The sequence below is a fragment of the Sciurus carolinensis genome, unplaced genomic scaffold (genome assembly GCF_902686445.1).
Source record: "Sciurus carolinensis unplaced genomic scaffold, mSciCar1.2, whole genome shotgun sequence".
Taxonomy (NCBI): Eukaryota; Metazoa; Chordata; class Mammalia; order Rodentia; family Sciuridae; genus Sciurus; species Sciurus carolinensis.
Window position 1 is genome coordinate 736,795 of NW_025920119.1, and position 12,363 is coordinate 749,157.

A 12,363-nucleotide genomic window follows, 5' to 3' on the forward strand; every position below is an offset into this window, starting at 1 on the left:
ACAAGGCAGGGATGCCCTCTTTCACCACTTCTATTCAACATCGTCCTTGAGACTCTAGCCAGAGCAATTAGACAAACCAAAGAAATTAAAGGGATACGAATAGGAAAAGAAGAACTCAAACTATCCCTGTTCGCTGATGACATGATTATATATTTAGAGGAACCAGGAAATTCCACCAGAAAACTTTTAGAACTCATAAGTGAATTCTGTAAAGTAGCAGGTTACAAGATCAATGCTCATAAATCCAATGCATTTTTATACATAAGTGATGAATCTTCAGATAGAGAAATTAGGAAAACTACCCCATTCACAATAGCATCAAAAAAAAAATAAAATACTTGGGAATCAATCTCACAAAAGAGGTGAAAGACCTCTACAATGAGAACTACAGAACACTGAAGAAAGAAATTAAAGAAAACCTTAGAAGATGGAAAGATCTCCTATGTTCCTGGATAGGCAGAATTAATATTGTCAAAATGGCTATACTACCTAAAGTGCTATACAGATTCAATGCAATTCCAATTAAAATCCCAATGATATACCTTGCAGAAATAGAGCAAGCAATTATGAAATTCATCTGGAATAATAAGAAACGCAGAATAGCTAAAGCAATCCTCAGTAGCAAGAGCGAAGCAGGGGGTATCGCAATACCAGATCTTCAACTCTACTACAAAGCAATAGTAACCAAAACGGCACGGTATTGGTACCAAAATAGACAGGTAGATCAATGGTACAGAATAGAGGACATGGACAAAAACCCAAATAAATACAATTTTCTCATACTAGACAAAGGGTCCAAAAATATGCAATGGAGAAAAGATAGCCTCTTCAACAAATGGTGCTGGGAAAACTGGAAAACAATATGCAATAGAATGAAATTAAACCCCTATCTCTCACCCTACACAAAACTCAACTCAAAATGGATCAAGGACCTCAGAATCAGACCAGAGACCCTGCATCTTATAGAAGAAAAAGTAGGTCCAAATCTTCAACTTGTTGGCTTAGGATCAGACTTCCTTAACAGGACTCCCATAGCACAAGAAATAAAAGCAAGAATCAACAACTGGGATAGATTCAAACTAAAAAGCTTTCTCTCAGCAAAGGAAACTATCAGCAATGTGAAGAGAGAGCCTACAGAGTGGGAGAATATCTTTGCCAACCATACTTCAGATAGAGCGCTAATTTCCAGAATCTATAAAGAACTCAAAAAACTCTACACGAAGAATACAAATAATCCAATCAACAAATGGGCTAAGGAAATGAACAGACACTTCACAGAAGAAGATGTACAAGTAATCAACAGATATATGAAAAAATGTTCAACATCCCTAGTAATAAGGGAAATGCAAATCAAAACTACCCTAAGATTTCATCTCACCCCAATTAGAATGGTGATTATCAAGAACACAAGGAACAATAGGTGTTGGCGAGGATGTGGTGAAAAAGGAACACTCATACATTGCTGGTGGGGTTGCAAATTAGTGCAGCCACTCTGGAAAGCAGTGTGGAGATTCCTCAGAAAGCTTGGAATGGAAACACCATTTGACCCAGCTATCCCACTCCTTGGCCTATACCCAAAGGACTTAAAATCAGCATACTACAGAGATACAGCCACATCAATGTTCATTGCTGCTCAATTCACCATAGCCAGATTGTGGAACCAACCTAGATGCCCTTCAGTTGATGAATGGATAAAGAAACTGTGGCATATATATACAATGGAATATTACTCCACAATGAAGAATGATTAAATTATGGCATTTGCAAGCAAATGGATGAAATTGGAGAATATCATGCTAAGTGAGATAAGCCAATCTCAAAAAACTAAAGGACGAATGATCTCACTGATAAGCGGATGAGGACATATAATGGGGGGTGGGAGGGGTTAGCATTAGGTTTGGGGTTAGGTTTAGGGTTAGGGATAAGGAGAGCAGTAAGAATGAAGGAAAAAAGGACTGTATAGAGGGAAAAGAGGGGTGGGACGGGTGGGGGGGGAAGGGAAAAAAATAAACATCATTGCCCTATGTAAACATATGATTACAATAATGGTATGCCTTGACTCTATGTAAAAATAGAGAAACAACATGTATCCCATTTGTATACAATAATAAAAAATTTAAAAAAAGATTTTGATTCTCTTCCCCATGACCAGAACACCTAAACTTACAGGGAGGAAAAAAAAGGCGGGGGGATAACATTGCATGACAATGGACACCAAGTTCATAAAGAACCTCTTTAAAAATGAGATATGGAAGAAAATACCATGAAAATAATAATCCTATGAGAATTGTTTTGAAGCACAGTAAGTTTGAGCCTCAATCTTCATGAAGATACTACAGTTTGTATAGAAAACTATAAATATACAAGACTTCAAGGAAAAAAAATCAGAATACATATTAACAATCTTTAGGCCTAAAAAACTTTTGAGGGGAGAGGGAAAAGGATGGCCAACTGAATCTTGACTTAAGAATGCAGGACTATGAAAAATTCCTGGGTCAAAAGTGCTCCCAATGTAACCATACTTTGTGAGAGCACACAACTTAAGATATAGTCTTCAAAGGAAAGCAAAATTACTGAATGACTATAGTCCCTTCAAAAAGTCAATCTTAAATTAAGGGGAAATGATTCTAAAAGTGTAAATGAGTCTGGCTCAGAAAGAAAAATTGAACAACATATCCAAGATCTGTCCATAAAAGTAATGATGGTACATCTTTAATATTAAAGAAACAGGCTATAAAAAAGTTCAGTCTCATAATTAGTTTTTAAAAGCTCATTTGTGCTCCTTGGTGGGCGCATAATAAAATTCCATGGGTTTATTTACTTTCCAGTAGTTCTCACTGACCAATTCCAAAGAAAAAGAGCCATTTAATACAGTGAACTGGCCACTTGCTGTTGCTATATAAATGGTATACTGCTTCTCACTGGCTGTATCAAGATTCATCTGATTTGATTCTTCCTTGCTTCGAAGTTCTTCTAAAGCTAACCTCACAGCCAGATACTTGGATAAGTGATAAACAGAGGCATTACCTGAAGTCTTTATATATCTTGTCTGTGCACTGTCATATTTCTCCATAAGTATGGGATGAGGTCTGAATACTAATTCGATTTCACTAGCACCATCCATTACTGGATCAATTGCCACTGTTGCATTGTTATTATCAAGTTCAAGCCCAGAATCATCAGATGTTTTGGTCCGTTTGTTACTAGGGCCTGCTTTCTGATTGCTGTGTGTGGATGCATTACTACAGTGTGAACTGTCACGATTATCTTCTGCTCCACTGCCATTTTCAATCTGTTGTTTCTTACCTCGCTGTAATCTGTTCATGGCCTGTATCTTCAGTCCTTCCTCAGTGCTGTGACTGAGTGCCTGATGATTATTGTGCTTGTTGATCCTGGCTAATACTCTCTCTTGATGAGCTTCATACTCATCACGACTTGGATAAATTTTGCTGATAAGTGCATCAAAGTTTGGGTCTGGCCTTCGTGATCTTTTGGAAACTAGCTTTTTCCAACAAGTAGGACATTCTTTGTTGCCACTTCTAAGGGCTGGGATAATACAATCTGTACAAAAACGATGCAAACACTCCTTTGTAAGCATGGTGTTCTTCAACATATCCAAACAAATTGGGCACATTAATTCACTCTGTAGACTTCTAGGTGAAACCACAATTTCCAAGCCATCTGTTATTGCCTCCTGAGGTGTTCGTTGTAATTCATATAAACTGAGTTCCCATGTTTTGCTTAATGGTTGAGTTCCATTTGTCTGCACAGCCTGAGACATTGCGGCCCCCAGCCTGGGGCTCCGCTGGCCGCAGCCGGAGCGAGACTCGGTTATCAGCCGCCTCGGCCGCCGGGCGCTGCCGCACAATATAGCGAGCCTCGGTTTCCGCAGTGGAGCTGGGGAAATACAACAGGGGCCGCTCAATATTCATGAGAGACTGAGGGGAAGCCGGCTCGGCCGCGCTGCGGGAAGGGCGGGAAGAAGCGAGCGACATAGGAGGCGGAGCGCAGGATGGGGACGTGCATGGCGCTGGGAGGCCCGCGGCGCGAGGGGCTCAAAGTTGGCTTCTTTAACCTACAAATTATATTCTTTTTTCAGGAAGAAGAGTATGAGATCTCATATGCATACGTATGTGTGTGTGTGTGTATATACTATATGAAAAATACTAGTGAAAAATTTTGTCTAAGAAAGCAAAAAGAAACTTATAGGATTGAAATTGCAGGCAACAGTTTTTAGAAAAATTGCCTTGCCCATTAGAGTTTTAACACACAAGAAAAGATTACTAAGGTAAATCATAAACTATTAAGTTTTTAAGGAAATACTCAAGTTATATTTCTAAAGCACTGACTACAAACAAGGGGTGATTGAAGTGCTTACTTGAAGTAGATTTCCTATGAACTCCATCCTTCCAAAGGAAATATAAAGAATATTAAAAATATTTTTACTGTTTAAAAATTATTTAAAAAAATTTTTTTAATTTTTCAAAATTTTTATAGACTGCATTTTGATTTATTATATACTATAAGGGGTATAACAGTTTTCTTGAATGTGAACAACAGCTCAGATACAATGCACAGCAAGTTATATTACATTGAAATAAACTTAGTTCAGTGGAATAGGGATTAATATCCCAATTATTTGGAGTGTTAATGAAGATAAGAAAGAAATGTGACTAAATCATTCAGCTTATCACTTCACAGAGTTGTCAGACTCTGGGTAAGCACATTTTGGTTTGTTTATTGCAAAACAAAAATTAGCAAAAATCTGGGGGTTGAGAGGGAATCAGTTTTGCCTGTAGTCAAATGCCATTACGAGTATCTAGATAAGCAAATGTTTGATAAACTCAGAATGTGTCTCTTTGCAGTCAAGGATTTCTCTTGTTTAAATCTAGAATAGCAATAAAAAAGAAATGTTTAGCTCAAATTTTTGGCTTTAGACTTCTCTTCTTATAATATCCCATCATCAACCTGCAAATATGAACTATTGTTTAAATTGCTCAATATTTCCCACCCCAAATTCATATTTTTCACCTTCTTTGGAAAGTACCATAATTGTTTGCCAAATGTGTTGATTCAAAAATTTGGGTACTTTATTGGCTGGTCTTCCAGGCTGATTTTGGATTGGTTGGCAGCAAGCACAGATTTGTAAAATAAGTTCAAAGAAGAAATAACTAAGAAAAATCCAAAAGGTACACTCCAGCTCTCTTCAGACTTGCTCCACAGCTCACACTACTTAGGTCTCACACATCTGAACCTGTGTGTACAGTGCTTTGTCAAGCTTTGTTGGAAGCCTGCAAAGTACAGTGGGATCCAAGCCATATCAGAAGCTCCACAGCCCCTTGATTAATGCCACTAGGTATACTATCAGGATATCACATTGTGAAATTGTGAAACATCAGACCCATTTCAGAAATGGTTCCTGCCCAAGCTTCGCATTGCCCTGACCAGAACACTGGCATTGTGTTCAGTTACATGCTGAAAAATACTCTGCTATCATGAACTTCAGTTGTATTGCATTATCTGAATACCTTTAAATAGAACCAACAAAACTGGGAGAAATTCCTTCTGGATTATGGAAACAGAAGTATGAATATTTATGTATTCCATTTTCCATTCACTTTCAAAATCTTGCACTTGGATCTACACTTATCCTTTGGTAGGTTCCATAAAACAAAAGGATTTTTCCTGCAGTTACACATAGAGTTGCCTTAAGAAAGTGTGAGCTGATGTAAGGCTACACAAATATGCTCCATTTAATGATTCAAATTGTAAAAGCCCTAGTGTACTCCAAGTTCAGGTCAGAGCAACCTTGCAATAGATGTACTTCATAGCTCTTGAATACCTAAAATGCCCTAACTGTATATCTTTACACAAAAAAAAAGTTTCAAAAATGATCCCCAGAAATTATCTCAGTCAACTGCTTCTCCCTTTTCACAGACTCAAACCATCTCTAAAAGAGGGTTAGGTTAATGGGGTCATGGGGAGGGCCTTACCACTTCTCATATGTATTCTGTTCCCAGAATCTTAACAACTGCACTAACTGGAATTTCTCACTTTAATTGATATAATTTGAATGATTTCTCTTTAGTTCTGTTTCTTGTGGAAATATATAAGATTTAATGAGCAAGTTGTCTAGAAGTTATATTTAAACCTGATATTAACATTCAATGTCTAATTTTAGAGATTGTAAACATCCAAATTGAGAGCATGGACCAGTAGATCTTTTTCTTATCTGTCCTTTGCCTTTTACAGCTTGTCCTTACTGGCTGTCTCTTTTCAAATTTTGTTTTTCTCTGAATGGACTATTGCACTCATGGCTTTTGGCAGCTGCCAAGTGCTAAACCTGAATATAAAATCAATCTGTGGGGCCAGAGCCACAAAAAAAGGCCTACTTGAAATGATTCTTTTCAGCTTTCTGGTTACTGTCATATTAGAGTTTTAGTGCAATGGGCAAGGACAATAATTCATTTTATTTTATGAGAAATCTTTATTTTCAAGAGCCACAGCTTGGTTGAATTCTTTTCAGATTGCTCTCTCAAATATATGCAGCATATACAGTAATTCAATATCTTCTACTCTAAATATTGTGGAGAAAAAGTCAACACAGGACCTTTTGTACCAGATCTTTGCATTAATATGCAAAAAGTTAGCAAGATATTAGAGCACACTCAATATTTTTCAATACAGAGGAGGAAACTACTATGTTAGAAACTATTATCACATTGTTTTCCCTTGAATATTCTTCTACTTTCTCACAATAATAAAAGCACAAGTTTATGTAGTAAGAAAGAATTTTGGTGTCCATTCAGTCTGAATTGTCCTTGGGTCAACTGCCTCTGTAGTATTTAAATCCCATTGTAATCATATATAAAGCATAATAGTGATTCCTAACTTATAGGATTAAGGTGGAGATTAAAAAATAAATTAATTGCTTGTATAATACAATTAGCACACTATCTAATTCATAAGAACATTTCAAAATATGTGATTAGATTTTTGATAATTAAAGTAACAGCTACCTCTGTTGTCTACCAGTATAAGAAAGTTGTCTCAGTAACTCACCCTCTCAATTACTATTTCCTCTGCACAATAGCAACCTGTAATATATGGCAGTTAAAGCAAATAAAATAGTGTTTGAGAACACAAGAATAGACAATGTTTAAATGTTCTTCAAGCAGCACTTTGTTATCTTTATATTTAATAACTCCAAATTTAATGGGATGAAACAATGATTTAATTATGCTTAAAAACCAATAGGTCAGATACCTGGAAAGTGCACAACAGTCTTGGCTCTTTTTACTTCACAATGTCTAGGGACTCAGCTAGAAAGTCTCAGATAACCCTGGGCTACAATAGTTGGTTCGGAGATGTACTTCCAAGCTGTATTCTACACAGTTAAGTGTGGCTCAGTTGGGACTGTTCATAGAGCACTGGAACATGGCTTCTGCATGTGGCTTGAGTACTTCACAGCATGGTGAGTGAGTTCTGATAGAGAATTTCCTGAAAGGGAACTTCTAAGTGACCAAGCCTCATGTGTCACATAAGTGTTATTTCAGACATACTCTTGGGCTAATTATGTGGCCCGGTGGTAGAGTGATTGCCTGACATGCATGAGGCCCTGGGTTCACTCTTCAGCACTACAAAAACAAAACACCATCAAAACTCAAACATACTCTCTTGGTCTGTGCAGGTTCAAGGGGAGGAGGTAGAATCCCTTTCTCTCTTTGCAAGAAGAGCTAAAGAAATTTTAGGACATATTTTTAGTATATTTTTTACCATTAACATGCCTCACTTTGATCATTCCTTCATTTTATGGCTCCTTATTCCTTAATTATTCAGCATTACTCAATATCTATTATAACTTCTTTTGTGGTTATTCATGAGTCTGTCAGCCTTTACAAAGTATTATAAAAATTCAGAAAATTCTAGAATATAGGAATCATATCTTTGTTTTCAACCTGGGGCTCTCCCTGTATTCTGCTGATTCGTTCAGTACACTTAAGTATTCAGCAGTGTCTTTAAAAAATGCATACACATTAGTAATAATGATTAGTGGCTCTACAAAAAAATATTAGCTTCAGAGATTAAAGAACAAATGATAGATACCAATGTACACTACAGAAAGCCTAAAAAGACCTAGCTTCCCCCAAAAAGATTATGATTAGGAAAATAATTAGTTTTTATTTACTAGAAACTATATTAATGAAGGAATTAAAATGTTCATCAGTTTTAAAATCAGAAAATTTGTTTTTTCCTATCAGATTCCTAAAATGAATACAAACTCAAAATACTGAAAAAAAATGGAACCTAGTAGTCATAGTTTGAGGGAACATTCCACTCTATTTAACTTGAAACACTTATGATTGACTTAAGATACTATAGCCTCGTTGATTTTTTTTTGTTTTAGAAACACTGACCCTATTAATTAATATTTAGAGAAGACAAAATTTTATTAAAGCAGATTATTTTTTATTCTTTCTTTAAAATAGTTTCTTGAACACCTATTTCCTACAGTCTCAGATGCCATGAACACAAACAGGACAACATTCTTGTTTACAAAAAGATGACCACCTAGTTGCAAAGATTAAACAGGAACCTTACAATAAATATAAAGTGTGATAAGTACTCAAAGAGGAACTGTCAAGTTTTTATTGGAGCATACCTTAAATATTAAGAGATAAAACAGTTCATTCAGCTCTGGGGAATTTTACTGTCAGATATCACTGAATTTTCAAGTTTCCTCAGGAATTACTCCACTGAATAGTCACCTCAATTGATATCATGGCCCCTTCCTAGGTAACTCATATTAAAAGATAGACCCAAAATTGCTTTCTATTTTTAATTAATTTTATTTTTTTCTGGTGCTGGAGGCCTCACCCAGGCTAGGCAGGCTAGTGCTCTACTTCCAAATTCCTTTTAAAAATTTGTATTTCAATACTGTGTTTTGTTTATTTGTCCATGCTGTCCTTGAACTTGAGATCCTCCTGCCTCAGCCTTCTAAGAGTAGCTGGGATTAGAGACATGAACCACTATGCCGAACAACTATAGTTGTTTTAGAACTCCCCTGGTATCAGTTGAGATACTTCCACACCTATTTTTGAGATCTTTCTGTCCATTTACTCCCTTTCCTTCCCTTCCATAGGTGTGGATCCAAAAAGCATTTACTAGTAAACCTCTGCCTGGTAATCTTTATTACCAAATCTACTGCACAGGAAACCCAACATGCAATAGTCATAAATAGAAAAGAAGTCCCAATTAACAATCAAGTGCTACTATAGCAACAATTAACATGTAGGGACCCAAGGAGGTCTCCAGGAGCAGAGAAGACCTGTACTAGAGCCTTCCATATTCTTCACCACCTCAGAAAAGAATTTAAGGATGCATCAGGTATGAGTAGCAAAGCAAGAGACTAATAAAGGGAAAGTACACTCTAGAGAATGGTAGTGCAATCTTGGAGTCTCCTAGTCTTGGTCTGAGGTTTAATGTTCATAGACGGATAGTAGTTAGGGGGGTGAACTAGATAGTGAAGTCAAGGTGCGGGACATGCAATTTTGCACCAGTTTTTTTTTGGGGGCGGGGGCTAGAACATTGTGATTGGGTATTCTTTTTTTTTTTTTTTTTTTGCAGTACTGGGGATTGAACTCATGGCCTTGTGCTTGCGAGGCAAGCTATCTCCCCAGCCCTGTGATTGCGTATTCTAATCATGCTTCTTACATTGCATGTCTCAGCCTCTTAATATTTTACCCAGTTGTGTACATTTTACTATTATAATGAGATTAGGGTCATTTTCCAGGTCACCAAAGTATCTAATGCACATGCTCCCTGAAAGATTAGTTCTTCCAGATGACTTCTAGTTAGTTATCTTGCAGTTTTGTTGCTTTTTCACTGGCCAATGAGAATTTTCTTATTATTTCAAGATTTTGTTATCAAATGAACAGACTTCAAATTACTCAATGGAACATTTTATATCCTTCACAACCTGATCATCCTACCTTGTATCTGCATTTCTCTTTCTTTTCACTAATTGAATATTCAACTAAAAAAAAACTAAACTACTGCATTACTGAAACATTTTCCCACCTCCAAGCACATGTTCATGAATTGCCTTTGCTTTGACCTACCACATGGTCAAATCCTACCCAACTTTAGGACTCAACTCAAAGAATCTCATCTGTTCTTTGCTTACCACCAAGTTAAAATGGGTTTCTCTTCTCTGAACAACAATCACACTGTATCTGCCCTTGGAGTCCTTTGAGACTTTCTATTGCCCAGTTCATATAATGTTATTTTAAATCCTAAATATTAACTAGTGAGTAGAACAAAGAGAAAGGAAAAATAAGAGGGAGAGAAACTGGAAGGGTATCTCCTCATCTGAAGGGATAAGGGAAGAAAAATGGTGGGAAAACAGGAAAAGAAAAAGAACAAAACTAGAGGGCAGACAACCTAAAAGAAGAAAGGTTAATTCCTTGTCTTTCAAAGGGTCTGACTGAAAGAAAAAATCAGCCTAATCTACTTTTTTCTTAATATCAGTAACACTTTATGGCAGTTTCATTGGAGTTAAGTAATAAAGATCATCATCATTTTGTACTGTAGCCAAGACAGTAATGAAATGGCAAGCTTTAGGAGTGAACTTTGAAATATGCTCCCATTAATTAGTATATTTTTTATTTTGAAGCTGAGATTGTACCCATATAAACCATTTTATTTCCCTTGGGCTATTTCAGACACTATTACAGGGCTCTGTGTTGCTCATTAAGGAATTTAGAAAAAGGAGAACAGGACTTAAGAAAGATTACTTTTTAGGTGCTCTAGAGAATTAGAGCTAGCTGTGGATGTCTGTCAATCTCAACAAAATCTCATCTTCCATAGGAATCCTCCATGGCCTGATCACTCAGGACCTTCAATCCATGCCACGTATTTATTCTTTCAGGAACAACAGTGCTCAGAAAGAAAAATAGAACATTTAACTTCAAATATTGGCAAAGCTTTCATTCAGAAAAGGTTTATTGGGAGTCAGCACAGTACATTTGGGTGAAAGTGATCTTCAAATTCTCTTTTACTTTTCAATCAGATTTCCGATCTTTACTTTAGATAGGTTCAGAATCACTGGCCTGAGTCTGGCTCTCACTGTACTTTCATCAAATGTTTTTAGACTCAGGGACAGAAACTTTACATATCGGCAATTTTGAACTCTAAGTAGGAGTAACTGTCTCAGGTAGAGTCATGAACAATTCCTTTACACTGTTTACAAAGTTAAAGAATACTTCCAGCCAGCAGTCACCAAGATTACCATATAACCATGCATTCTTCCTTTCATCTGAACTGTCTGTTTACCTCCTTTTAAATTCATTTAGTTTCAGCCTTATTTCTTTCAGAATTGAAATCTGTTCATCCCCAATAATTGATGATGCTGAAAGAAGTCATCTCATCAAAATCCTGAACATCTGTGGTTTTTACATTTGCTGACTCTTTTCTCAGTAGCCATTATTCAGGCTAGTGGTCAAAACATTACAAAATGGTTGGACTATTTTCATCAAATAGCCTCAGCAAATTTCTACTTGAGGGTAGTTCACTCAGTCATTACCCTTTCACTACCCATACCTGTACCTTAGTGAGGAGCCAGTAGTGCTGTGTGGCTCATAGTTGTAGAGTAATTGATGGTTTTTAACCCAACTCTGAATTGCAGGTTACCAAATGTCCTAAAATGTCCAAAAGAGCATGTCATGTTTGCTTGCCTAGGGACTGGAGTAGAATGGAAGTAATATGATACTGCTACCCAGTAAATCTGAATTTGAGATTCTGCTCTATCATTTGCCTATCACATCATATTTTAAAAGATGCAGCCAGGCATGGTGACAAACACCTGTAATCTGAGCTATTTGAGAGGCTTGGGCAACAGGACTGAAAATTTGAGGCCAGACTGGGTAACTTAACAAGACCCTATTTCAAAAAAATAAAAAGGTATACTGATGTAGCTCAGTGGTAAGGCACCCTGGACTTGATTCCCAGTACATAACACACACACACACACACACACACACACACACACCAGAAAAAGAAAAAGAAAAAAAAAACTGTATCTCTACCTGTATTGGCTAATCTATGAAATTTTGAGTACAGAAAGCAAAAGTCACAAATCTCTCATCTTTGGGGGGAATAGTAAAGAGAATAATTCACATGAAATGGCTTTTAAAATTATTTTAAAAAATCTATACAAACTTTTACACTAAATAAGTGTATTAGCTCTGCAAACTTACAAGTGATGTTTCTGAACCTGCATAACCTAATCTCAGTAAATTATGAGGGTCAATTATGAAGGAAAAACTTATACTTTCTTTTCTATTTCAGGATATCATTTTATTT

At 36.5% G+C, this 12,363-nt stretch overlaps 1 protein-coding gene across 1 annotated transcript; it reads right to left on the bottom strand.

Moving 5' to 3' along the window:
• Window positions 1-2,770: 2,770 nt before the first annotated feature.
• Window positions 2,771-3,781, bottom strand: LOC124973663 (E3 ubiquitin-protein ligase RING2-like). The gene has a single exon (XM_047537462.1). The coding sequence runs from the start codon at window positions 3,779-3,781 to the stop codon at window positions 2,771-2,773; it is 1,011 nt and encodes a 336-aa protein (XP_047393418.1).
• Between the last annotated feature and the right edge of the window lie 8,582 nt (window positions 3,782-12,363).

Excerpts from the sequence above, each read along its gene's own strand:
- LOC124973663 (XM_047537462.1), bottom strand. The coding sequence starts at position 3,781 with ATGTCTCAGGCTGTGCAGACAAATGGAACTCAACCATTAAGCAAAACA.